A 27,978-nucleotide genomic window follows, 5' to 3' on the forward strand; every position below is an offset into this window, starting at 1 on the left:
TGGCTTTACGATTTTGATTCGGAAGCTGTCTGGGGCCGTGACCTTGTAAGCTGGCCGCCTTTGCTTTGACCATGATTTAGCTCCCTCCGTTGAGGCCAGGCAGTGCCAAGCAGACGGCCGACCACGTGAGGGAAGCCGCTCACTCAGCAGTTTTCAAGTGATGCAGTGCGTTCAGGGCTGGATGACATACACACCTAAGTTATTGCCTCAGTGTTCCGGGAGTGGAGCCTCTCGGACGATGGGGTGACTTCCCCGCCATCGCCCCCTTGGCATTTACCGTTTCCTCGGCTTCCACACTGCACCTCATCGGGGCATGGTCCTCTTGCACAGCTTTCCTTCTCTGCCCTGCTGAGGGCTCCTGTTCCTTTTTGCCTCTTCGGCCCTACCTGTTCTCCCTGGGGGCCTCCTCTCTGCCCACGGCCTCAGCCTCCACCTCTGTTCTCCTTACATTTGTTTCTCCGGTCAGGCTGCGGTTCTGTTCTGCTCCTGCCTGGGAATCCCAGGGGCTCCTGAGCGGCAGCACGTCCAGGATGAATGCTTTATCATCTGCCTCTGCAAACGCCTCCCGTGTCTGTGTCATGGTCGAAGCATCACTCATTCAGTTTTCTGAAACCCAAGTCTTTCCACACTTTTGCCCCCCCCCCCCCACTCTCTCCTTTTCCTTCCGTCACCGAATGCTGTTAATGTTGCCTCTGAAATGCCTGAGGGAGCTGACACTTGCGTTTCATTTTTGTGGCCATAAGCAGAGAGGAGCCCCTCCCATGCCCTTCCTTCCTGTGCCCCTTCCCTTCCAGGCACTGGGTTCTCCTCTCTGCTGCCTGGAGACCCCCCAGCAAAGCCCCGCAGGTCAGCCACCTGCCTTCCACAGCTGTGCTCCCCTTTGCCCACGAGACAGAGTTCAGATGGTTCAGTCTCTGTTTCCCAAACCACCTTCACGTCTTCTGTCATGTCTGTGTGACACCTCTATCCATTACTTCATAGTTTCCTTTAACTGGCTCCGTTTTCAAAACTTGAATGAATTCGTTTATGTCACTACCATGAAAGGAACGTCAGGCTGGCCTGCCACAAATAGAAGGTCGCTGTAAAAGATCAGTAACTGACTGTTGCAAAATAGAGCACCCCAGGTCTCAGGTGCTAGTAGGAGAGCAGGCCCCCCACTCTGGGAAAGTGTGATGGGGATGCGCTTCCTGAGTGGGCCCCGGCTCTTCCCCCACATCTTCCAGGATGGCACAGTGGTCAGCATCATGGACTATGCAGCCAGACTGCCCGGGTCCAAACTCTGCTCAGCTCCGTTCCTGCTGTGGGAACTTGGGCGAGAAACTTAAACTTTCTGAGTCTCAGTTTCCCCATCTGTAAAATGGGCTTATTGATATTTGCTGCAAAGGACTGTTGTGAGTATGAAATGAGATAGGACATACGGATCACTTCCAACAGTACCAAGTGCATCATAAGCCCCAAAGACTGATTGCTAGTTTTCTTTTCCTTTTTGAGGGTCTACTAAGTGCCAAGCGTGTGTTTCCTCTCTGGCCCCATAGTGCTCCTTGCTTTCACGCCCCTGGGCCTCTGTTCTGTGCCTTTCCCCTCCTTCTTTCTCTACCAGGCAGATGCTGAACTTTCCCTCCAGGTCTGGGGCTCAGCTCTCACTGCCTTGGTTACTGATCCCCCAAGGAGACCTGGCCCCCTTTGCCCTGTGTCCCCACGGCCCTTTATCCTGTATCTGTTCTAAGCAGTAACCCACAGCGAACATTTGGCAAATGGGTCTTTCACATGCGCATGCTGTGCCTTCAGGATGATCGTTGCATTTGCACTCTCCCACCCGGATTGTCTTCTCAGAAGTAAATAATCCAGAGCGCGCACCTGAAGACACGCAGCCCACCCTTGGTCCCCAAGAGTTCAAGCTCAAAGGACCTGGGAAGGTGCTGGCCAGTGTCCTCCCTTCAGATCCTGCTGTGCCGCTCCGGCCAGGCAGGGCTGGCTTTCTCATCGTGATGGAAAAGAGCCACAGGATTGGAGTCTTGGCGATCTGGGGGTTGAGGCCCAGCTCTCTGGTTTTTTGACTGTGGCCTTCAGGCCCACATGGAAGCCCTCTGAGTCTCCGCTTACTCATGTGTGAACCCTACGGCATCAGTCGGTTCTAAAGCTTGTCTGTTCCGTAAGGGCTTATTTTCCCAGGAGTGTGGAGGTTTGCCCGTGTGGGCGGGCTGGTCCGTCAACCCCGAGACGTAACGCAGGGAGGGCCTCTGTCAACCCCGGCCAGGGGCCACGCTGGCTCTCATGGCTGGTGTGCCCAGCTCCGTCCGGCTCCTCTTGGCACCTTCCCTTTCTCCTACCCCTGGCCGAGTGCAGGGATTCAGGGTCCTCAGGGAAGTGCAGGGCCATCCTCTCCCAAAACACCCAGAGAGAAGCCAGCATGTTCTTTGCAGCTGCAGGCACGGAGCATCACCCAGGCCTCCCCTCGGTCCCCGGCACGGGCCTCTGGCTGAGTCCCGGCTCATACAGCTCCTGTGTAGCCCTGGCCCCTGCTGTCAGCCCACCACTTATGGGGGACCTGTAGACCCCGGGATCCCCGCCCCTCCTCTCCCCTCACGTAGACCCTGGCCTTCATGCTCTCTAAACCTTTGTCCATAAACCAGCTGTGCTTCCTCAGGTTCTTTCACGCCCAGCGCTCATGCTGGGGTGACTGGGGAGCTGTGCCTTTTCTCAGGAGAAGGGGACAGAGGCTCTCGGTGGCATTTGGGCATCTCCCTCTGCCTCTCTAGGCCCCTGTGTCCTTGTCACTGTGACTAGGCTGTCAAGTGGCTTCTCTTGGTGTCTCCCTTTGTGTCCATGAAATTAAGTGGGCCGGGTGGGGTCGGGGCTGCATTCCCTGGGGAATTTTGCATCTTCAGTGGCCAAGAATTGTGCTCTGAGTCTCCTGGGTCCTATTAGCGTGTACATAGGACGGATGTGTCACCAAAGTCAGCCCTGCCAGGTGCTGACAGGTGAGTAACACCTGCTCCTTCCCAAGGGGCCCTCCAAGGGGGGGATCAGAACTCAAGCTCTCTACCTTTTGGAGTCTCTCCTTCCTGAATCCTGTACCGCCTTCTTTCCCTCCATGCCCCGAACGCTCTGCTGCTGGGCTGGCGTCCTTCTCCCCTTCCACATGGGCCCTAGCACAGCACGGACCGTGACAGCCTCACCTCCATGTCTGTGTCCTTGGGGCTTGGAATCGAGCCATGCACACAAGCTCAGGACCTGGTGGCTCACACACAGCCACTGGACTCTCCTGTCTGAAGTACATGGGCATCCGAGTTGAAGCCGTCCCTGCCTCCTCTCCGCCCTCTGGCTTTCTGCCTTGACGCCCCCTCTACCACGCCCACACCCTCCAGCTCATCTGACGGCAGCCTTGGCAACCACAGTGATGGCCAGGCATTAGGGTTTTGCCCTGTACCAGGCACTGTGCTAAGTGCTTTATGGGTCTCATTCAGACCACCCAGTGAGGTGAGTATTATGATACCATTGTACAGATGAGGAAGTTGAGGTGCAGAGAGGTGAAATAACCAGACCAAGGTCACACAGCTCATCAGGGATGGTTCTGGAATTCAGTTCTAGGCCTGGGGAGTTCCCGTTGTGGCGCAGCAGAAATGAATCTGACTAGTATCTATGAGGATGCAGGTTTGATCCCTGGCCTCATTCAGCGGGTTGGGGATCCGACGTTGCGGTGAGCTGTGGTGTAGGTCGCAGATGTGGCTCAGATCCTGCATCGCTGCTGCTGTGGTGTAGGCCAGCATCTGTAGCTCCGATGCGACCCCTAGTCTGGCAACTGTGGGTGCAGCCCTAAAAAAAAAAAAAACAAAAAAAAAAGGAATCATAGCATATGTGACCTTTTGTTTCTGGCTTCTGTCACTTAGCCTGCTTTTGAGGTTCATCCATGTTGTAGCTTGTGTCAGTACTTCACTCCTTTTTATGGCCAAATAATATTCCACGGTGTGGAAGGACCACGTTTCGATCATCCATCCATTGGTCAATGGACACTTGGGTTATCTCCACTTCTCATCTGTTGTGATGATGCGTCTCGTTCCTTTTGGTTTGGTTTTCCTGGGGAGCTCTTTGTAGCGGCTGGCTGTCTGCATTTGTCTAGCGTGGCTGCTTGGAACGCAAGCGAAAACAGGGCCGAGCATGGCAGGGTGGCGGGGGAGCTGGTGTCGTGGGAGATGTAGAGCAGGGGGCTGTGGAGGTCTGGGAGAAACTCTGTGCCAGAGGGAGGGCTTAAACCTGGCCCCAGAGCCACCCCCTAACACGGGGGATTTTGCCTGTTGTTCATTATTAACCGGTGGTTACGATCCTGACAATAGATCCCTGGGGCTAGAACGGGTGCTTATTCGAGATGCCAGAAATGTTTTCGAAGACATGTAAACAGCCCCGGACTCTTGTTTCTCTCTTTTCACTTGGAAGCCTGATCACCATTTTCTGAGTTATACGAACGGTCTCCATTTGTCTAGGACTGTGGGTCGCGTTGTGGGTTTGGGACCCCCATGCCCTCAGCGCTGCCTGTGAGCTGGCTTAATTGGAGAGGCAGCTTTCAACCTCTGTGCTGTGACACGTGTCAAGATCACTAGGGCTTATGGGAAAGTCATTACAAACACTAGTGAGGATACCGCTTCTGCTAATAACTTACCTCTTGCTAATAGTTAGTTAGAGCAGATTCAAGGTTATCTCTTGATATGATCATGTTACTTTCACTGCTCGGTATATGTGCTATGTTTACCTGAGAAAGGCCTGGAGTTGCATGGAGCACCGTGTTCTCACTCTGTCTTATCTCCACACCAGCTGGTGGTTATGCTGGGCCTGGCTGTCCTTGGGAGGGTGGCTCACACGCAAATGTCATTGCTTGCGAGGGCTGGGGCAGGACGAGGTCGAGCCCCGTTGACCACAGCAGGGGTCGTGAGGCTGAAGCAGGGATTTCATCTTTTTTGGTTTGGGTCCTCCAGTTCCAAAACCAAGGCTAGAATGTGGGACTCGGGCGGTGTGTTCGTTTCCTAGGGCTGCTCTCACCATGTATCATCAACCAGGGAGCTTAAAACAACAGGCACTTACCGTCTCGGTTCTGAGGGTTAAAAGTCCAAAATCAAGGTGTTAGGTGCTCCTTCTGAAGGATTCGGGCCAGAAGAATCCTTCTTTGCCTCCTGTAGCTTCTGGTGGTGGCCCGCAGTCCTTGGTGTTTCTTGGCATCCCAGCGGCATCACTCCAACCTCTGCCCTCGTTGTCCCGTGGCATTCTCCTGTGTGTCTGTGTGTCTCCACGCAGCCCCCTTCTCCTGTTATAAGGACGTGTTAAATTAAGGGGTCACCCTAATGACCTTGTCTTGACTTCAAAGACTCTTACTTCCCAACAAGGTCACAAGTAACAGAGGTTAGGACTTCAGAATATCTTTAAGGAGGTTCACGATTCAACCCATAGCAGGCAGTTAGCTCTTAAATGGCTCCCAGGAGGAGGGAAGTCAAGAGCAGGATGGGTGCAGGAGTTCCTGTTGTGGCTCAGGGGGTTATGAACCTGACTAGTATCCATGAGGATGCGGGTTCAATCCCTGGCCTCGCTCAGTGGGTTAAGGATCTGGCGTTGCTGTGAGCTGTGGCTGTGGCCAGCAGCTGCAGCTCCGATTCAACCCTTAGCCTCAGAACTTCCATATGCCGCAGGTGTGGCCCTAAAAACAAAAACAAAAACAAAAAAGAGTAGGGTTGGTGCAGTGTGGCCCATCCCCTCCCATAAGAGCCACTCCAAGCCATCCGGCTGCCAAGGCAGGGTTGATTCTAAATCTGTAGCCAAGGGCCCGTGTGTGGGTTCTGATCTTTTTGAGGGCAGTGGTCATGGCTTCTGCACAGCCTGGTGTCCCCTCTGGAGTCTTGGACGGAGGCCTGGAGCCGGCAGGAGGCCGATGGCCACGGGTGCTCCTTCCTGTTCCAGCACCTTCCAGGCTTCAAGCATCATTTGGGAAATCCTTCTGGCAGAAGATACCTCATGCTCCCTCTTGATAGTCCTCACCACTCCCTGGAGACAGATCCAGAGAGAACAGGTTGGCACAGGAGAGAGGGGCTCAGCCACAGAGAGCTGGGTATGGAGGCCCTCTGCCCGAGACTCAGGACCTCGATAATATCTCGTCTGCCTCTGGTCCCCTGGAAGGGGACATCTTGCACCTTATGGAGAGAACTGGACAGTGTGATTATGTATGCGAGGCTTGTCTGACCTCTGATGGTAAAAGCCTGCTGGCATTGCCCTCTTCTAGGGTTTGTGTTCTTGGAGAGCCAGGGCAGCTGTGGGTCAAGTGTGCCCAGGAGCCATCTCAGGGGAGTAAGCCAGAGGTCCTCCGCTAACCCCACAGCAGTGCTGCGGATTCTAGGTGGGGCTTGTCTCCCCTCTCCTCCCCGCATGGTTTTCCCTTCCAGGCTTCCAGTCTGGGGGGGGGAGCTGCCCTCCTGTCTGTTCTCACCTCAGGGGCCCCTTCCTCCTTCACTTTCCCCCATGATGGCTCTTGGCACAGGTCCGTTGAAGAGGAGCAGTGGCTGTTTGGAAAGGATTGAATGGTGGCTGGAGGGGGTGAGCTTGTCCCAGACCCAGCTCTGTTGAGTTCACAGCTGGGCTGGACCCCACATGGTGACGTCCAGCAGAAGGGGAGGCTGATGGCTCTGGCTGAGAAGTAGAGGAGCTGCATCCGTTCTTTTGTGTGTGAGCGTGTGTGTGTGTGTGTGTGTGTGTGTGTGTGTGTGTGCCCAACAGTCACACGTGTTGAGTCCTGGCCCTTTGGTTCTTGTAGTTACAGTCTGGATCAGGTGTGAGGGGAACGCTGCTCTCCAGTCATCAAGTGAGCCCGAGGTCCAGGAGGAAAGGAGGAGAGAGGCAGATGGGGGACTGGCATGACTGAGGTTTGGGGTCACACAGACCCTCTGCTAAGTGCGGTGTTCACGCAGCCTCCTTACCTGGCTTCCTGGAGGGCAGGCTGCAGGGGCAGGCAGGGCTTGTGCCAGGGTAGATGGAGCCTGCCTGGGCTGAGGGGAACCAGGCTGGGGTGGTGTCTGGGCCCCAGGGCCAGGGTTTCCTCTGGAAAGATGGGGGTTTGGGCTCTGTAGGGAATGTGGCTTCTCTCACGAAGGGGACTTGGGGTTGGAGCTGTCATCACTGTTGGCAGGATGGAGCCGGGACAAAGTATGGAAGCATTCTCTCCAGGTGGCAGTGGTGGTCCTTTGGTCATTTAAGTGGGAGCAGGCGGGGGCCTGACTCTCTGGGCTGCTTCGAGGTGGGGCTCTGGAGGAGGAAACAGTTCCAGAATTGGGGCCTTTGTGGCTCAGCCCAGTCTTCTTAGGCTCTTAATGCTGTTATGCTTGCCTCTCCCTCCTGTCCTACGATATAGCTGGGGCTCATCCAGGACAGCAGAGTCCCTTGTCCCGGGACTCCCCCAGGTTCTGCCCAGCTGGCCCTGTTGCATAACCACCACTCCGAAGGCTTATCCACTGCAAACATTCTGCCCAGTGATCGGGCTGTAAACCAGCACTCCATGGTCACCAACAAGAGCCAGATGGAAAGTGGGGAGTGTGTGGACTTGTTGCAATCGTGTTGTCATGGTGACACAACTCCGTTTAGCTGCCTCTCCACAGTCCTAGCCCACATGGACTAAAATAAGTTTTACCTGCAGCTTGCACAGCAGGCAGCCCTGTCCTTCTAAAGTCAGCTGTCTGGCCAGGGCATGTTTATGTGTGTGTGTGTGTGTGTGTGTGTGTGTGTGTGTGTGTGTGTGTGTGTGTGTGTTTAAGGACAGAGGGACCCCCCGGGAGGATGAACTGAAAACATTTACCCCGCTCCCCTTCTTCTCCCACCTGGTCCTGTATCTCTCTTTTGTGTGTCTTTTTATGGCCGCACCTGTGGCACATGGAAGTTCCTAGGCTGGGGGTTGAATCAGAGCTGTAGCTGCCAGCCTACACCACAGCCACAGCCATGCAGGGTTGGAGCTTCGACCTACACCACAGCTCATGGCAATGCTGGATCCTTAACCCACTGAGCGAGGCCAGGGATTGAACTGCGTCCTCATGGATGCTAGTCAGATACGTTTCCTCTGCGCCATGATGGGAACTCCCCTGTATCTCTTTAGATCCATGGTTCTCAGCCCTCAGCATGCATCACATTCACCTGGAGAGTTTTGTTTTTTTCTTTTTTGGCGGCCCTATGGCATAGGGAGTTGGAATTAGATCTGAGCCACACTCACCACCTAGGCTGCAGCTGCAGCAATGCTGGATCCTTAACCCACTGTGCTGGGCTGGGGATTGAACCCAAGTCCCAGCTCTCCCAAGACACAGCTGATCCTGTTGTGCCACAGCAGGAAATCCATAGATTGTTAAAATACAGATCCCTGGGAGTTCCCGTTGTGGCTCAGCAGGTTACGAACCCGAGTAGCATCCATGAGGATGCGGGTTCGATACCTGGCCCTGCTCAGTGGATTAAGGATCCAGTGTTGCCGTGAGCTGTGGTGTAGGTCACAGATGCAGCTTGGATCTAGCGTTGCTCTGGCTGTGGTGTAGGCCAGCAGCTGTGGCTCCGATTGGACCCCTAGCCTGGCAACTTCCATATGCTGCAAGTACGGCCCAAAAAGCAAAAAAAAAAACAAGGAAAAAAGGACAACCCCCCCCACACCACCACGGATTCCTGGGCCCCATCCCTGGAGAGTCTGGTGTGCCCCTGAGAACATGCATTTCTAGCAAATGTCCAGGTGATGCTGCTGATGCCTTAGATTTTAGTGCATCCCAGTAAAGAAATGCACTGGCTCTACTTTCTGCAGTGTGTGTGAGACTGTCCTTAGGCTTAGCTGCTGTTGGAGGAGAGGGAAGGGCACGGGGAGGTCCCCACTCACCTCTTCTGTGTTCTGTGGCCTCTTCACAGGAAGCAGGAGCTGGCCAACAGCTCGGACGTGACCCTTCCGGACCGGCCGCTGTCCCCTCCTCTCACTGCGCCGCCCACCATGAAGGTAAGAGACCTGGGGTCGGTAAGTGGGGAGGAGGAGTGGGCGGGGAAAGTGCTGCTGCTTTGGCCGCAGGCCCAGCTGCTTCTGTCCCCTGGGTCCGCGTCGTGTCCCCACACCTCTGGAGGCAGCGTCCACTTGAGATTACCAGTGTGGGAAGACAGTGCGACTGTGAGATTCAGGGGTGTCAAGCGGCTGTGAGGAAATAGACTGCTGCCGAATGGGGGTGGGCAGGGTGCTTGGTGATTGGCGAGAGGTCTTGTGGAGCTGTAGGTTCTGGAACGAGGGGCCCAGGCGGGAGTAGGTGGGGACACTTAGAATGCACCTGGGTGCCTTAAGGGGCCACTGTCCAGAAGGGCTGCCTAGGGCCGGGGGTGGGGAAGGAGGGGTCCTGTGAGCTTGGAGCCTCCCGGAACTTGAATGGCACTTACATGCTGGTCTCCCTGCCTCTGACTGGCCCTCCTGTCACCCCAATCCCTGAGGGCGAGTTGCCTTTGGCAGTTCTGGGGAGCCAGTCATTCTTTACCTGTTAGCACTTCATTCACAAGCCTCTTTCCTGGGCGACTACATCCCGGGACCCTAAGGGGCCAGCATCCTCCCCGCCCTGAGCTCTCCCCCTTTGCCTTTCGGTCCCTCTGCAGGGTGGCCATATGCACCTGAACTGGCCTTCCGGGAGGAGTTAGGCGCAGTCAGTATTCCTGCCTAGGCAGCAATGCACCTCCCTCCCTCACACTTTGCCAGGTGAGGACTAGCTCTGAAGAAGTCACCTGCCTCCTGAATCATCGGAGGGGACATCGAGGCCAGCCCCTATCTTTGTCTTGGGGCTCTGCTATGAGGTGCCTCAGGGAAATAATTAGGTGTCTCTTTCTTGCTGGCCCATGTTGCACCCCATCTACCCTGACCTAATCTCTTGCAAACGGATGCCTTCAAAGGATGCAGATAAAAGGCATCTTCCCATTATTATCCCATATTGAATACCCACCATGCACAGAGCTGTGTGGTTTGCAATGAGGGGGAATACATGGAATGGCAGCCAGAGCCTGTCCTGGTTGGATTAGGAATTCAGGAGTGGGTGGGGTGCAGGGCTGAGCTAAGACAGCCATCCCGGTTGGGTATCCAGGGGCATTGAAAGCCAGACCACCGTCATCAGCCTAGTCACGGTGCTGGCATCTGAGCCAGGGGCTGGGGTGGCTTGCTTGCACAGGGTAATGCTGAGGCATATGGCCATTCTGGGTTTCAGCCCCTTGGTCTGCAGGGTTGGGTATGGAGCCTTGTCTCTGCTCATGGATGGCGGGAGTTTGCAGGGAGGACTCTGAAAGTCTCCCGGGAGGAGTCACTGAGTTCTCTTGGCAGGGTTTACTTATGTACTCAATTTATTCAACACACAGTATTTATTTGAATGTTGTATTAGTCAAGACTCTTGGTGGCAAGGGACTGAAATATAACTTATTTTGGTTTAGGCATAAAAGGAAATTTATTGCCTTCGTAATGGCAAGTGTAGACTCCAGGCATGGCTGCATCCATGAAATCTGTCTCTTGCCATTTCTCTTCCGTGTTTTATTCTTTGTCAAGCTCTAGCTTTGTGTCAGCAGATGGTAACAACAGCTTCTACTTGTTAAGTACCTCCAGTGGAAAGAAGAGTATCTTTTTTCCCCCAGTAATTCTAATGTAAGTCCCAGGGAAGAAGCTCATTGGCCTGGTTTAGGTCACATGTCCATCTCTGAACCAATCATTGCAACCAGAGAGATGGAAGGCTCTGATTGGCCAGACCTGGATCACCATCTAGATGGTAAGGATGGAGGCAGGGGTAGCTCCTTAAGGGAAAATTGAAGGTTGCTGCAATGAGAGGAGGAGGAAATGGATCCAGGGCAGGCCAGGCCAGTAGCTTTCTACTGCAAGGGCTGACCATGTGCCAGGCCCTGTGCTGAGCACTGGGGACCTAGTAGTAACAGGGCAATATGATCTCTGTTCTCCTGGAGTTTTGTCATCTAGTGAGGGAGACAAAAGTTGAAAAAAAAAAATTGCAAGAATGGGGGATTGGGCATTTGCATCGTGGCTTGGGGAAATGAATCTGACTAGTATCCGTGAGAACGCGGGTTTGATCCCTGGCCTTGCCCACTGGGTTAAGGATCCGGCGTTGTTGTGAGCTGTGGTGTAGGTCGCAGACATGGCTTAGATCCTGTGTTGCTGTGGCTGTGGTGTCAGTCGGCAGCTACAGCTCCAATTGGACCCCTAGCCTGGGAACCTCCATATGCTATGAGTGTGGCCCTAAAAAGAGAAAAGGCCAAAAACAAAACAAACAAACAAACAAAAAAGCACAGAGTAGCTCGGGGACAATGTAAGGTCTGGACGGGGGAATCTAACCTGATCTTGGAGAAGGTCAGGGAGGGTTTTGAGGAAGTGATACTTAGGTTAAACCCTGAGCGTGGAGGAGGACTTAGTGAAGCAGAGGCACAGTCAGGGAGGAGAGGGTTCTAGATGCTTGCTACTCGAAGCGAGGCCCAGAGACCAGCTGCACCTGCCTCATTTGGGGACTCCTTCGAGATGGAGACTCTCAGGCCTCCCTCCAGACCACTGAACGGAATCTGCATTTTACCAGCATTCCCTAGTGGTTCCCATGCATGTTATAGCTCAAGAAGCTCTGTAGGCGCTGTCCCATGAGGCAGGAGAGAGAAGCTTGCTCTGGAGGAACCAGGATCGCTGGAACACCCACAGTTAGGGACAAAGAGGCAGATCTTCGGAAGTTTTGCTCAAGATTTTGGACTTGATCCTAACTAAGGGCATTAACGTCATTGAAGGTTTTAGTCAGAAGTGTAAGAGGATGGGACTTTTGAAAAGTCACCTTGGGGAGTTCCCGTTGCGGCTCAGTGGTAATGAACCCAACTAGTATCCTTGAGGATGTCAGTTCGATCTCTGGCCTCGCTCAGTGGGTCGGGGAGCCATTGTTGCAGTGAGCTGTGGTGTAGGTCGCAGACGCAGCTTGGATCTGGCGTGGCTGTGGCTGTGGTGCAGGCTGGCAGCTACCGCTCTGATTTGCCCCCTAGCCTGGGAACTTCCATATCCTGTGGATGTGGCCCTAAAAATACAGGGAAAAAAAAAAAAAGGCCCCCTGGCCTGTGTGGAGGATGTGTGGGAGGGAGGGGCATGGGAATGGGGTGGGGTGGGGGCCCCTGCAGGAGTCCCCAGGGGAGAGGCTGGTGGCCTGACTCTGAGGGGCCTGTTAGGGTATTTGGAAGTGGTGAGATCTCAGATTTCCTAGGAGGTGGGTTGGTGAGATATGAGGATTTGGGGAGAGGTAGGAGGCAGGAATGGCCCCAGGATTGGAACAACTGGATAAATGTCACATTCTCTGGGAGGGAGTGGCCTGGGAGGAAGGCCGAGGGCTGAGGTTCTAAGTGCTGAGTTGGACGTGCTTGAGGCCCAGTGTCAGTGAGCAGCTGGGTGTTCGGGGGGCCAGGCCTAGAAGGTTGGACTAGAGATAAAAATCTGGAGTTGGAATTCCCGTTGTGGCTCAGGGGTAATGAACCTGACTAGTATCCATGAGGATGAGGGTTCAATCCCTGGCCTCACTCAGTGGGTTAAGGATCCGGCACCGCTGTGGCTGTTGTATAGGCTGGCAGCTGTAGCTCCAGTTTGACTCCTAATATGCTGTGGGTGCGGCCCTAAAAAGACAAAAAAAAAAAAAATCTGGACTCATTTTTGTAGAGACAGGAATTGAAGCTTGGGGTGGAGGGGTGGGTGGGGTGGTGAACTCTCCAGGAAGGGTATGGAGTGAGAAGATGAGATGCCTCGAGTGGACTCCCCAGGTAAAGGCAGGTGTGGAGGAGGCGGGGGACATGGTGAGAGGGATGGGCAGAAGCGTCAGCCACTCTGAAGAGGCCAAATACCATTCGGAGCTCACAGTGGCCTCTGGGTTTAGTGGCCTGCTGGCTACTTAAAACCGCAATGCTCAGGAGTTCCCTTGGGGTGCAGAAGGTTAAGGGTCTTTCATGGCTCAGGTTGCTGCAGTGGCACATGTTTGAATCCCTGGCCTGGGAACTTCCACATGCCATGGGTGTGGCCAAAAAAAACCCCCAGACCAAAAAACCCCTCAATGCTCATTATTTCCTGCAGCCTGCTCAGCACAGAGGGAGGAGCTGCTTTGCAGCTATACTTATAGAATCAAATGCCTGTCATCCAGTGTGTCCCTACACTGAATTTCCTGAGACCCGGGACCCCTTCCTGTTCTGTGGGTCCCCCGTCTCGGTAGATGTTTACGGTGCGTCGATTTTCTGGAATCCAGGTTGGAGGAGTAGGCACTTATCTTCCACTCCTCTGGTTGTGCTCAAATCTTCCATCCCAGCAGCCCCTCTTTCCCCAGGTGATACGTTTCTAAATTAAGCCTGAACACATGGATTCTTTAAGATGTGGACTGAAGCCCTCTCCCTCCTCATCCGTCACACGTGGAGTCACCCATGCAAGACCTGGGCTCCCACTGGCAGTGTGCTCTCCAGGGTGGGGTTAAGCCTCTGTTTGCTGTCCTCTCCAGACCTCCTCAGGTTACACTGCACACTGAAGTCTGAGACGCCAAGCGTGGAGGGAGGGAGCTCTCTCCAGGGTCAGTGGCCCAGGAGTGGCATCCGTCCCCCACCCTCCCGGCATCTGCGCAGTGCAAGAGGGTCTCGCTCAGCTCCCTTCACAGTGCAGGCTCGGGGTGGTGGGAGCAGGGAAACCCCTTTGGTATTGATCAGCTTGGGAGTCACAAAATGTCAGGGGTGGGGGATCATGAAGCTGGAGACCAGGGGGTGGGACATGTCTAGCCCCAGGTCCCCTCAAACTTAGCTCTGTTTCTCCTACAGTCAGAGACTAATTTCAGTTCTAAGTCCCAAACAATTTTTGTTAATATGCTCTCATTCTGGAATTCCCATTGTGGCGCAGTGGTTAACGAATCCGACCAGGAACCATGAGGTTGCGGGTTCGATCCCTGGTCTCGCTCTGTGGGTTAAGAATCCAGCGTTGCCGTGAGCTGCGGTGTAGGTCGCAGACATGGCTCAGATCCTGCGTGGCTGTGGCTGTGGCTGTGGTGTAGGCCGGTGGATACAGTTATGATTAGACCCCCTAGCCTGGGAACCTCCACATGCCACGGGAGCGGCCCTAGAAAAGGCAAAAAGACAAAAAAAAAAAAAAGATGCTCTCATTCCAACCCCCACACCAGGGACAAGCAACTTCCTCTAGCTGCTTCTCTGGAAGGGACTGCCAGAGCAGAAGCTGGCCTCCAGCCTGAGAAGTGTCCCCCAGGCCCCTTCCGCCCCCTCCCACCAGCACGCCTGTTGCAATTTGTCCTTTACACCCCCTCCCCCAGCTCTTTGTGTCTGTGGTTTTCGAGGGGATTTTTTCCTTGCTAATATGAAACTGAGAAAAAGCCACCAAAGAGAGGCTGAGCAGATGGGCAGGACGAGAGCCCGGTTCCCAGCCAGAATTCAAACTGTGGATGGCGCAGGGTGGGCTGGGAGAAAGATTTGGGGCTGTCTCCCTGGGAATGCGGTGGATGGCTTCCAGGCCCACATTTTTGATGATCTGCTTTTCATACCCAAATGTATCACACACACCAGGGAGGGCGGGTGTGTGTGCCCAGCCGTGCCCCAGGCCCCGCAGGGTCAAACGAAGGCTGCAGTCCTCGTCCCTCCAAGAACCTGCTGTCTTCAGGGGGCCTCAACTGAGCAGAAGAAACCATATGGCTCAGCATGTGACCGGCTCAGTGTGTCATGTGGCTTCTCCGTGGGGGGAGAGGAGTGAGGATGGCTTCTTGGGGACGCGGGTGCCAAGCCTGGGGGTTGGGGGACCCCCTGGAACGAACATACAAACAACCTTTTGGGCTCGAAGGGGTTAGGCTTGACCCTCCTGAATCTTTCCCAGGGCACAGTAGTAAGTGCACGGGGCGTTCTGTTGAAGGTGATGATGCCAGGACGTGATGTGACCTGGATCTGAATTGTCACTCTTATCTCTGGAGCCCCACCAGGCCTGGACTGGCCTGGTCAGCTGGGAGGTGACCCTTGCTCGACTTCTCCATCCCTCTTTGTGCAAATCAGAGGGCACCTCCCTGGAGACCTTCTTTCCCAAAGAGAACAAGGAGGCCTGGTGCCTCCCGCCCCCCCCCCCCCCCCCCCGGTACTTGGCTCTCCATCACTCACTAATGCCCCCGCAGCCCTCAAGGTTATGCAGGTATGAAGCCCCCAGATGCTGGGGAAGAAAGTGGCCCCAGAGGAGCCTTCTCTGCACCCCTTCATTGTCTTTGGGCAAAGCCGTGCCAGGTTTCCACCTCCTGCCCTCCCAGGCCTACTGACTGCCCACCAGCTGCTCTTTCTCCTGGGGGGTGGGGGCTGGGGGCTGGGGTTTCCTTCCCAGCTTGTGGCACAGCTGGGGCACAATGCCATCTCTTACTGTGCCCTGGTTCCTGTCCTCTGTTTTCTGAACCCACTGGGAAGAGAGACCACCTCTCCTCTGTCAGGGTTGAGGGAGGGGGTTTCAGCCCCCGTCAGATGTACGAAGTTTGTATGGATGAGGCGAGCAGGTGTTTGTGGGAAGGTTGCTGGGACCCCTCTTGGGTGGGGGTGGGAAGGGCCCAAAGACGCCCACAAGGAGCTTTGGTTTCCCCTCTTCAAGAAAGTCTGGGGAGGGGGATGCCTGAGAGTTAGGACAAATATTCATTCCCCGCATGACCCCCGCTGCAGCAGGTACAGCTGGCTTTCCTGTTGGTGCTCCTGGCAAAGCTGTCTCTGGTCTCCACACAGACCCTCTTTATGTCACTGGTCCAGATGCCATCTCCCTCAGGAACCACTTCCCAGGAGCCCTCTGATTTCGCACATGCCGACAGACAGGGGAGCCCAAGGCAGCGCGGCCCAAGGGGGGCTTACCTGGGTCTGCATCTGTAGGGGGCGCCTTGGAGGCTCAGAGACGCGGCGAGGTCTGCGTGTGCACCACCTGTACGAACCCACCCCTCATGTGTGCGCATGTGTACATTGGCCTTGATTTTGTTCATTGTCTTAAGGCCAACTAGCCTACACTTCTTGCAAATCACTTAAAAAATTTTTTTTTCTTTGTAGGGCTGCACCTGCAGCATATGAATATTCCCAGGCTAGGGGTCGAGTCGGAGCTCCAGTTGCCAGCCTATACCACAGCCGCAGCCATGCCAGATCCAAGCCGCACCTGTGACCTATACCGAAACTCACGGCCATGCCAGATCCTTAACCCACTGAGCAAGGCCAGGGATTGAACCCACATCCTCATGGATACTAGCCAGGTTCATTACCACCGAGCCACAACAGGAACTCCCTTGCAAATCACTGTAGGTGGACCTGCATTAAAAAAAAAAACAAAAAACAAAAAGCTTTGCTTACTTTGGAATGCATAAATCTTAACTGTATCATTTTATTAATGGATACACCCTTGGGGTCCATGCTCTGATTCAGATATAGGACCTTTCTGTCTCCTCAGAATGTTCCACGGTGCCCCTTCCTATCACCCTCTCTGGAAGCAACCAGTGTTCTGATTGTTTTTTCACTGTAAATTAGTTTTCCCTGTTCTAGAACTTAATTTAAAAGGAATCGCATTGTATGTATTTGTCTGCATCCAGGGCAGCATAACTGTGAGCTGCTTCTGTGCTGTAGGGCATATCAGTAGTTTGTTCCTTTTTATCCCTATTGTACGAATCCAGAACAATTTGTTTTTCTCCGGTTGGGGGACACTTGGGGTGTTTCCCCGTTGCGGCTCTAATGAATAGCCAGAGGCGCTGAATCTTCTGATGTAAGTTTTGTTCTGGATACTTGTTTTCATGTCTCTTAGGTAAATGTCTAGAGGAAAACGGCTGGGTCAAAGGGAGGGGAATGTTTACCTTTATATGAAACCGCCAAACTTTTGGCCAGATGGCTGTACCATTATCCGTCCCTGTTGGCAATATTATGAGTGCTCTGACTGCTTCGCATCCTTGTCAACATTTGCTATTGTCAGTCCATTTAATTTTAGCCCCTTGCGTGGGCCTGTAGGGAGGGGTATTTCATTGTAGTTTTAATTTGCACTTGTCGGATGACTAATGACCTGGAGCATCTTCTCTCCTGCTTGTGGACCATCCTGGCAGGTCCTTTGCGCCCTCCTCCCTTTGTCTTCCTGTGGGCCTTCTGTCTCGTTCTTTGTCTTAACAGGGCCCTTGATGAACAGAAGTTTTAATTTTGATGATGTCCAATTTCTGGATTTTTTTTTCATTTTGTGTCTATAGCTTTCTGTATCCTACGCATTATTTGCTGACTCCACATCACAAAGATTTTCTGTCCTGGTTTCTTCTAGAAGCTTTCCAGTTTGAGCTATAGTTCTAAGATCCATCTCAAGGTCATTTAATTGTGGTGTGATAGAGGCATTGTTGGGCTGTACCCCACAGGCTGGCCAGCTCTGTCCTTGCTCAGCCTTAAGACTGAAGAAAGAGCCTAGAGGCAGTTACAGAGACATCAAGGGTTTAATGGACAGGGGATCTTACAGGTCTGAAGCAAGGACCTGGAGTGCCACGCGGCTGTGTGCTGCAGACACGGCAGCAGACTTTGCTCCTGAAGGGGACAGGGAGGTGACCAGTTATGCGGGAATGGACTTGACATCAGATGGGCTCGCTGGTTACCAGGGAAACCAGCAGAGGAGCGTATCCCTCACTGCACCTTTGCCCCTTTGATAAGCTGGCGTGGTGGAGAGGTTCTGATCTAACGATTAGAACAGTCTCTAGCTGGTCGGGGGGCAAGTATGTAGACATTTACTGATTAGGCTCTGTGATTAAGAGAGAAAGCCTGTAAGGTGAGTAGGATGTAGGTGAGGCAGGACTGGTTGAGCAGGGAGATGTTCAGAGAGCCAGGGAACAGCCTTCTTTTTGCCTTTTTTTTTTGTCTTTTTGCGATTTCTTGGGCCGCTCCCTCGGCATATGGAGGTTCCCAGGCTAGGGGTCGAATCGGAGCTGTAAGCTGCCAGCCTACGCCAGAGCCACAGCAACGTGGGATCCGAGCCGTGTCTGCAACCTACACCACAGCTCACGGCAATGCCGGATCGTTAACCCACTGAGCAAGGGCAGGGATCGAACCTGCAACCTCGTGGTTCCTAGTTGGATTCGTTAACCACTGCGCCACAATGGGAACTCCGAGAACAGCTGTCTTGAGTGGCCTGATCATATAGGCGTCTCGGCCCATTTACTCCCATGTGGATATCCTGTCACTGAAAAGACTTTGAGTTGCTTTGGTATCTTAGTCAAAAGTCCCCCGGCCATATCCGTGCACCTATGCACGTGCACGGGTGTCTCTATAAGCCATGGTGTTTCTCTAGCTCAGGGATGGCAGATATGTGACATTTGGGCCGTCACCCCAGCCTTCTGCCCCTACGGCAGATGTTAGCAATCCATCACGGCACTCTTGCCCATGAGTTGAGATGTGGTCTCAGAATCCTCTCCAACAAAGCCCCGCAGGCAGCCGCTGCCCGTCATTTGGAGCTGCCATGTGAGATGAATTGCCTCTGGCATCTCTGATCGAGGTTGGCGGACGAGGTTAAGGTCTTTGCTCAAGGTCTCACAGCTGCTGAGAGCGGAGCCAGGGTTTGGACTCAGGTCCATCTGTGTGGTTCCAAAGCCTGTGCCGTCCTGGGCATAGTCCCGACTGCTTTGCTTGAATCGCGTGCGGGTGTTCCTTCATCTCCCTGACCTCCAGTTTCTTCCTGTGTAGCATGGGGACAGTGGCCACCTGGAGGAGCAGGTGTGAGCAGTGATGAGGTTAAACCACCAGGCGGCTCGTGGGCTTCCTAACACATGGTAGGGGCTCGGCAAGGGGTTGTAAAAATAATGATGATGTGATGGCGGTGGTGATGGTGACAAGGACAATGACAACAGCCACGACGATGATGATAACGACGTTGCTCTTGCCCTTGAGAAACGTACAGAGCGCTTCCCCCTAGGGAACTGGGAGCCACGAGCCCGTGAGAGTCCCCTGCTGCTCCTGTGGAGCCTGCTGAGCTGGAGGCCCCCAGAAGGGAGTCCTAATGGCTCCTTCCTAGAAATTGCTAATGGAGCCCAAGCTGCAGGCCTCGGCCTAGGCATCTGGGCCATGCGGGCCTTATTCCTTCTCTCTGTCTGGGGGGAACAGGCTAACTGGGCTTCCAGAATGGTCTTTCTGGGAACCCTCTTCCCCCTCCTGTGATTCTCCAGCCCCTCTCCCTCTCCTTCGAGTAGGTGTGTGATCGGCCCCACTAGGCCGGCGAGTCCATTTCCTTTGTCCGGGACCTAGATCCCTTCAAGGTTCTTTCTCAAAAAGGTGAGGCAGTGTGGAGCAGTAGTTACGAGCAGTTTCTGGATCCAGCCTGCTTGGCCTAAGGCTTTGCAGCCTCCCAGCTGTGTAACGTCTTGGAGCCTCAGTTCCCTCATGCGTAGGAATCTGAGAGTTGCTGCCGCAGGTGGATGCGACGGGGATGAATTGAGATGATGGACACTTAGCATTTGGAACAGAAGCGCGTGGTGTGGGCTGCAGACGTGTTGGTCACTATTATTCCTCCAGAGAAGAGCAATGCTCAGAGGGAAGGTCGGGAAGGAAGTACACCGATTTTTCTATTGTTGGTATAGAATTTTCAGGACTCCTTGATTGCCAGCCCTGCCTGGTACCATGGCTGAGGTGCTTATCCATGTCCAATGAATAAAAATTGAAATCGCATTTTGTGTGACTGACCCCACCTGAGTCCTGTGTATTTTTTTTTTGTCTTTTTGTCTTTTCTAGGGCTGTTCCCGTGGCATATGGAGGTTCCCAGGCTAGGGGTCGAATCGGAGCTGTAGCCGCTGGCCTACACCAGAGCCACAGCAACATGGGATCTGAGCCTCGTCTGTGACCTACACCACAGCTCATGCCAGATCCTTAACCCACTGAGCAAGGCCAAGGATTGAACCTGCAACCTCATGGTTGCTAGTCGGATTCGTTAACTACTGTGCCACGATGGGAACTCCTATTCAGTTGATTTATAAGTCAGTCCTATGCTAGTACCAAACTCTCCTGAGCCCTGTGTATTAAACTGAAAGCCTGCCTGATAAATGTGGATGGCAGGGTATTGGAAGAAAGGCCAAAACCACAGATTCTGCCCAACAAACTCAGACAGACCTGGGGAAGGGGTCTTTCGGGAGGGAGCATCCCTTTGGATCATGCTCCCAGCACTTGAAGTCAGGCTACCCTGAGTCAGTCGGGGTTCACAGGTCAGGTGGTCTCCATGGGGACAGGGAGAGAACCTGCAAGGCCAGTGTCCTCATGGAGGATTTGGGGATTGGACTGAACGGAGACTTGGGGAATTCAAGGCCGTGGAGAGTCCCAGGGTTGGCCTTGGAATGCATTTCATGATCTGTTTGTCCCCATCAGAAGGTTCCTTCCTTATTCTCTTTGCTTGCAGCTGATATTAAATGAGTCTATATTTCTAGATGGATGCTGACCTCGTGCCCTGACAGAGTAGTTGGTGTCAGGGCCTCTCCTTGATAATGTGGCATTGAACAAAAAAGCCCAGGATTGGAGAATTTTTATAAGACTTTTTTTTTGCCAGTACAGCAATAAACTCCCCAAATCCACACCCTATTTTAAATAAAATGATATATGCTCTTATGAAAAATGTAAGCAATGGTAAAGTGTAAAGAAAATAAAACAAAACAGAACCCTGATCAAGAAGGCTACTATCCAGACACACCCATCCTTACTGTTTTCTAAGTGTCCAGACATCTTGGCATCATGCACACAGACAGAAGCATAAATAAATGGGATTGCACTGTTTCTGCTCACTTGTAATAAAAAGAGTTAAATTCAATTTCTTTGCATTTAACCAGCGAAGAACAAAACAGGTGGCTCAGAAGTTACTGGAGTTTAGATACATGTTTCTATAAGAGATAGTAACTCCTGTTAAGAGTCCTCTAAAAGTGAGGAAAAAAATTAAAAAAAAAAACAACCCCGCAAACCTTTGAGAGTGGAGACATTAATTTTTTAAAAAGCTAAATTATTTCAGCTTTGGAATTCTCTGGTGGCCTAGCAGGGTAAGGATCTAGCATTGTCACTGCAGTGGCTGGGGATTCGTTCCTTAGCCTGGGAACTTATGTATGCTGCAGGTGCAGCCAAAAATTTATTTCACGGAGTTTCTGTTGTGGCTCAGTGGGTTATGAACCCAACTAGTATCCATGAGGATGCAGGTTCAATCCCTGGCCCCGATCAATGGGTTAAGGACCCCATGTTGCCCTGAGCTGTGGTGTAGGTCGCAGACACGGTTTGGATCCTGCGTGGCTGTGGCTGTGGTGTAGGCCAGCAGTTGCAGCTCTGATTCGACCCCTAGCCTGGGAACTTCCATATGCCACAGGTGCAGCCTTAAAAAGCCAAATAAATAAATAAATACATTTATTTCAGCTTTGTATGTAGTGTTTGGCTCTCTGCTTTGAAGTATGAGCACCAGGGGATTTTGGAGGCGAGGTGCTGTAGTCTGTGAACTTGGCCCTTGGACGGCGGGGGCATACTCCTTTCGAGGGGAACAGATACACCCTTAACAGCAGCCTGGGCCAACAGGGTCGTCGTCTCCAGGTACATGGAGAGATGGAAGAAACCTCCCAAGAGCCCCGGCTCAGCTCCACGTGGAAATCAAGCAGAGCCCCGTTGCGGGAGTGAATTGGATTTGCTGGCAAATGAAACGGCTGAGCTGATTTGATTTGGCAGCAGGACTGAGACGTTTCTGAAATGTCAGATGTTAATATGATGGCTGGTTGGCTCTAAATGGGAAGCCAGAAACGAGGGGTGGGTGGCTGGGTGGTGTCATCTGCTCTAGAAAGGGAAAAGAGGAGGGCCTGGGGACAGAGCACAGAGGAGGTGGGGGTGGGCCTGGGAGAGGAGAGGGAAGGAAGAGAAGACGGTGGGAAAAGGCAGGAAGGGGATGAGGGAGCCGAGGTGAATGGCTTGGGTTTCAGTTCACTGAGGATCACTAGCTGGGAGGCCTGGAACCAGGCGGCCTTCAGATATGGTTTGTTTGGAGTTCTCGTTGTGGCTCAGCGGGAACGATTCTGCCTAGCATCCGTGAGGACGCAGGTTCGATCCCTGAACTTGCCCAGTGGGTTAAGGATCAGGCGTTGCTGTGAGCTGTGGGGTAGGTCAGTGGCTACAGCTCCAATTTGACCCCTAGCCTGGGAACCTCCGTGTGCCTCAGGTGTGGCACTAAACAGACTGAAAAAAAAAGAAAATCGAAAAAGTGGTGCAGATATGCTTTGTTGACCAACATGGATTTCAGCGCCCTTGGGAAGGATGTGCTTTCTCCTATTTTGCCTCATCCTCCCTGGCTCCTAAAGACATCAGGTTTGGGACTTTTGCCAGATGCAAAGGAAGTCAGAAATCGGAAATGGGTCTTCCTGGGCTAAAATCAAGGTGTCCACAGGGCTGCATTCCTACCGGAGGCTCTGGGAGAGAATTTATTTCATTGCCTTTTCCAAGTTCTAGAAGGCTACCTGCCTTCCTTGGCTCCTGACCCCATTGCTCTGTCTTCAGAGGCAGCAACATTGATTGGGCCAGGTGCTTCCCACACTGCCGTCTCTCTGATTCTCTCTCTTCTGCTTCCTTCTATTATAAGGATTCTTGATTATACTGAGCCCTGCGGGACAATCCAAGATCCTCCTCTTACCTCAGGGTCAGCTGATGAGCAACCTTAATTCCATCTGCACCTTAATTCCCCTTGAGGATTAATTCACCTTAATCCTCACAGGATTCTCAGGTTCTGAGGATTAAGGACAAAAGCATCTTTGAGAAGTGGGTAATATTCAGCTTATGATGAGCTCAGGCTACCTGCAAGGTTCTGTAGGAGAGACCACGTTAGACTCATCTTTAAAACGTGGGAGCTTCTCCCCTGCCACTGCCTGGTGAAAAGCCTAAAGGCCGATCATACGGTAGATCTTCCTTCTGTGGGATTCCACGGTTCTTTGACTGATCCTTCGCCTGCCTGGTTTCATTGCTTTGTGAGCTCATGACTGGTTATGATGGCACATGTCCTCCCAGACCATGGGATTTGAAGGGCAGGCATGTCACGTGTCCCTAAGCTTTTCCACAGAGAAAGGAAGAACACAACACTCAGGTCCACAGTCTAGAGCTGAGATGTGACCTTGATTTTGTTACCTTCAGTCAGCAACTTCTTGATTCCCCATCCAGGTGGAAAGATAACCCCTCATGGAGGGGGAAAAAAAAAAAAAAAAGGCACATGCTAGCTTCCAGCCCTGATTTAGTACTGTCCACTCTTTCCTTCTAAAGTGGTGCCATTCCAAAAAGCACATGAGAAGATGCTCAACATCCCTAATTATGAAAGAAACGCAAATCAAAACTACAGTGAGGTATCACTCCATTGGTCAGAATGGCCATTATCAAAAAGTCTATAAACAGGAAATGCTGGAGAGGGTGTGGAGAAAAAGGAACCTTCTGACACTGTTGGTGAGAACGTAAATTTGTACAACCACTATGGGAAACCGTATGGAGGTTCCTCAAAAAATTAAAACTAGCACTACCATGTGATTCAGCAATTCCACTCTTGGGCAAGTATCTGGAGAAAACCGTAATTTGAAAAGATACATGTACCTCAATGTTGCAGCACTATTTGCAATAACCAAGACATGGAGACAACCTAAAAGTCCATCGGCAGGAATGGACAAAGAAGATGCGGTACATATACACAATGGAGTACTACTCAGCCATTAAAAAGAACAAAATCATGCCATTTGCAGCAACATGGATGGACCTAGGGACTATCACATTAAATGAAGTCAAGGAGTTCTCTGGGGGTCCAGTAGTTAAGGATCCAGTGTTGTCACTGTCATGGCTTGGGTCCCTGCTGTGGCATGGGTTTGATTCCTGGTCAGGGAACTTCTGCATGCTGTGGGCAGGGCCAAAAAGGAAAACAAGACTTCCCAATACTAAGTGCAGTGAGTTAGATGGAGAAAGACAAATATATGATATCATGTGGAATCTTAAAAAATGATACAAATGAACTTCTTTACAAAACAGAAATAGACTCATAGGCAGAGGAAACAAAGTTATGGTTACCAAGGGGGAAGGTGGTGGGGGGGATGGATTGGTAGCTTGGGATCGGCATATGCACACTGTTGTATACGGAATGGGTGGTCCACGGGAACCTGCTGCATACACAGGGAAATCTCCTCAATATCCTGTGACAACCTATATGGGAATGCATATGTGCATGTGTGGCTGAGTCACTTTGCTGTAGAGCAGAAATTAACACAATGTTGCAAATCAACTATACATCAATAAAATTAAAGAAAAAAGAGAGATACCATTGCCTGCCTCCAATCACACAGGGTCCTCTTCCTCTCATCTGGGAAGATTCCTCTGACTCTCTCCTGCTGCAGTTTCAGCCTGGCTCTCAGTTTGGCTGGCAGGGAAACAGCAAAGCTGGCTGCCAGGTCGATAATGACACGAGACCCTGGTGATCGGCTTCTAACAGATCCTTTTCTTACAGTGTCACTAGTTCTGTCCCAGGACCACCCTTCTTGCTGTCGGAGTGGACCATCTGTCATGGGTGTGGGGTCACCTGGGGGTGAGGGTGGGAAGGGGCGGGAGGGGAGGGAGGCACTTCATTGTGCTGAGACGGGCTGTGCTTGGATAACCTTCCCCAGGTGACCTGCCTGGCATGGCAAGTCCCCCTCCTGGTCCCCCAGGTCAGATAGTGTTGCCTGGCTACCGTGTAGCCAGCAAGGCTCTGGCAGGGAGAGTAAACAGGCACACATGTTTAAAATTCAGTATCCCTGGGAGGGTAAACACCCAGACAGGGCCTTCCAGCCCACTGATAATCTCTGATTCTCCTTGCTCCATGAGTCTGTGTGTGTGTTTGGGCGGGGGGGCAGATTGCTGCACCAAGACCCAGATGGCCTCTTCCGGGAACTGGCCATCAGCTGTTGTGAGGGGTAGGGAGGGGATGGGTGAGTTACAGCCTTGCCCCATGAGGACAGTCAGCCTGGTCAACTGGGCAAGATTCCTGGGAGACCCTGGGGTGTCCTTGACTCCTCATCTGTACGGAGTGTTGTAGGCACAGGCCCTTGGGGATGGCTGCTCGGGATTCTGCCTGGGACTGCAGAGAGCGGGCTGTGGTGGTGCAGGCCCCTGCAGAAGGCGTGAACCACCCAGGGCATCCAGCACAGGAGATGAGTGGGGACCGAAACGGACCCTCTGCTGGCCAACGGGATATCCTCGGAGGGGCTGTCTTTTCCTAATTGGCCCAGAGGGGTACTTCGTAGGTGAGCCTTGGTCCTGCTAAAGGGAACCTCATTGTGCCGGTTGAGTCCCAACCTGCAGGATGCTGCGCATTGTGCGGCTTGTTCCCAGGCAGCCCCCTTGCCTTCCGAGGGAGAGCAGGAGTCCCAGAAGCTGTGAGACCTGGGGAGGGTAGGCCGGCATCCTCTTAGCTGGAGGTTCCCAAGTGGCTGCTTGGGGCATCTCCCAGCACCTAGCTGGGGAGACCCCGGGGTGGTGTCCTAGTGGGGTCATTCCTGGCAGGGATCACTTCACAGGAAGGGGTGGTCTACAGACAGGGTGCTTATTCTCCCTGAGTGTGGTTTGTACTTGTTCCTCTTCCGTTGCTTGGGCTTCTTACCCCCCACCCGCTATCCTGCAGCCTCCTTGCTTCTTTCTAAACCTTCTCACCCAAAGGCACAGCTTGGATGCCACCTCCTCCATGAAGCCTTCCCTGACTCCTCTAGTAGGAATTTGTATTGCTTTTGCTCTTTTGCCCAAGAACACTTTACACATGGAAGTACCAGTGAAATCCTTTCATCCACTTGGCAAGTATTTATTGATCACCTGCCAGGAATTAGGGACGGCTTCAGGGCCTGAGGACGCAGCAGTGAATGGGGCAGACACGACTCCTGCCTCCATGGGGCTCACTCTCCAGTGAGGGAGGTGAGAAAGTCATCAGACAGCAGCACCTTCTGCTCAGGGTCCTGAAGAAAGAAATAAACGTGGTGTCTGTGGTGTTTGGGGGGGGGCCATCATTTCAAGGTGCTGTTTGAAAATATCGTGTCTGTGGGTCTGTGGGAGGGAGAAACGGCTTTGCTCAGGGGCTTAAGGAAGGCCTGGAGGGTGGTACCCGCCTTCCGAGCCAGGCACCAGCACTGCTTCCCACTCGTCCACTGGATGCATGGATCCCTTTTAGTGGAAAAGGAATTGGATCACGAGAAACTGCAGCCTCTGACTTGGTCCTCCTTCACCTTATCTGCCTTCTTAGTTGTGTGTCTGCTTTTGAGGAGGGGACCACTGGGCAGGCATCCTGCAAACAGCAACAGACGATAACGGTTTATAGCAGGCGGGTGTGTCCAGCTGGCTAATGGTCTTCGGCTTGGGGACCCATAAACCTCTCAAGGACTAGGTGTGTGTGTGTGTGTTTGCATGAGTGAGTGGTTTTGTGTGTGTGTGTGGGGGGTGAATGTGAATGTCTGGGTAACTCGTTGTACCATTGTGTGTTTGGGGGAGTCCATTTGGGGGTGGGTGCTGCGGGGCTCTGCTTTGGTGGGAACATCTTTGCCACCGAATGCCTCCCCAACCAGGGCAGCTGGGCCTGGGATGGGCAGCCCAATGGCCCTACCTCAAACCTCGGGAGGGCCTGCATTTGCCCTGGCACCCCATTCATCAGCCCCAGCTGGCAAAAGGGGAGGGGAAATCGTGTTATCCGGCATATGGTTTATGGAGAAGAGGGCCGTTCGGTGTCACAGTCCCCCGGGTTGTGTATGTGTAATTAGGCTGTTGGAGCTTGGGGACTGACGGCTAGAAGCACTCGGGACCAAAGCATTTATTTAGGTAATCATTAACTAGATGATGGGAACGGAAAAGAACCTGCAATTTGCTAACCTCCCCTTCTTGCAGGTTAGTCTGAAACGAAACTCCCAGCAACCTTCCTCCATCGTCCTCTGGGGAGGGGCAGGCTGGGACCTTTTAGGGTCCCACTAGGGTTGACAGGGGGATGACTTGGATGGTTTCTTTCAGGCATGTCCGGGAGCACAAGCCCCCAAAGTTGCAAGTTTCCCAAGGCTTCTTTTCTGATATTGCCTTTTGCTCAGCTAAGCACAAAACATGTATCGATTTATTCAGTTCTCAGCCTGGTACGTCCGATGAGAATCACCTATGTGTTCGGCAAATGACTGGCTCCAGTGAGATCCCAGTAGCCTGTTGTCCTGGGTGCAGGCTGGTGTTAATAGGAAGAGCCTAGACAATTGAGATTCTGGCTCAGATAATCTCTAAACCTTTTTTTTTTTTTTTTTGTCACTTACTAACAGTGCAGATGTGTGCTTGGGGGGTGGAGAGCTTTGTTTTTCTTCATCTTACAGTAGAAGTTGTGCAGCTGGAAGCATCTCATAGGCAAGAGGGTGCTGGGAGCCGCAAACAGCTTGCTGCTAGGGAGAAGGCACCCACTGGTCCCTCTGGGGTGACAGCTCAGCCTCAATGGAGGGAAAGGAAGAGCAGCCACCTGCACATCCCATAATGAGTGTGGAAACTGAGGCACAGAGGATGGGGGAGGCTCGTGGAGAAGGCGTGTTGGTATATGGTATATGTCTTGGTATATGGCGCTTCCTACTTTAGAAATGTGTGCGGTTGCATCCTTGCCCTCACTCAGTCTTGCCTGAATCGCCGTAGGGGTGAGTTGGGTAGTGAGAATAAGATGAATCTTTATTTTGGAGATGGGTGAACTGAGCTCCTGTCACAGCCACGTGACTGGCAGCCCAAGGCCACCTCCCGTGGTAGCTGGGTACATTCATGGGTCCTTGACATGATGCTAGACTTTGCCAGGAGGCAGGGACACTCCTGTGGGGTGGCGGGGATCTGGAGGGGGAGCCTTGGGCAGGAGACAGCTTCTGGGATCAGGGAAGGGGAGCAGGGTCTGCTGATGGGGCCCCAAGTTCCACAATGACTCAGTGATGGGTTCCCTGTGAATGGGAAACCCAGGAGCCTCTGCTGCTT

The 27,978-nt window shown here is 52.8% G+C and overlaps 1 protein-coding gene and 1 long non-coding RNA gene across 11 annotated transcripts in view; one reads left to right on the top strand and one right to left on the bottom strand.

The window, feature by feature from the left end:
• Positions 1-27,978, top strand: part of RAP1GAP2 (RAP1 GTPase activating protein 2) — a 176,350-nt gene that overhangs the window by 70,458 nt on the left and 77,914 nt on the right. For all 10 annotated transcript variants that reach the window (XM_047758834.1, XM_047758840.1, XM_047758844.1 and 7 more), the window contains one exon: positions 8,905-8,989. In XM_047758834.1, coding sequence (XP_047614790.1) covers positions 8,905-8,989 — 85 coding nt within the window. The remainder of the gene's footprint in view (positions 1-8,904; positions 8,990-27,978) is intronic.
• LOC125115079 (uncharacterized) lies at positions 3,788-9,084 on the bottom strand. Its single transcript, XR_007131979.1, has 3 exons — positions 8,876-9,084; positions 5,077-5,296; positions 3,788-3,816 (listed from the first exon to the last, which is right to left on the bottom strand). It is a non-coding gene; the product is annotated as an uncharacterized LOC125115079 (long non-coding RNA).

This window comes from Phacochoerus africanus, chromosome 14 (assembly GCF_016906955.1).
Source record: "Phacochoerus africanus isolate WHEZ1 chromosome 14, ROS_Pafr_v1, whole genome shotgun sequence".
Taxonomy (NCBI): Eukaryota; Metazoa; Chordata; class Mammalia; order Artiodactyla; family Suidae; genus Phacochoerus; species Phacochoerus africanus.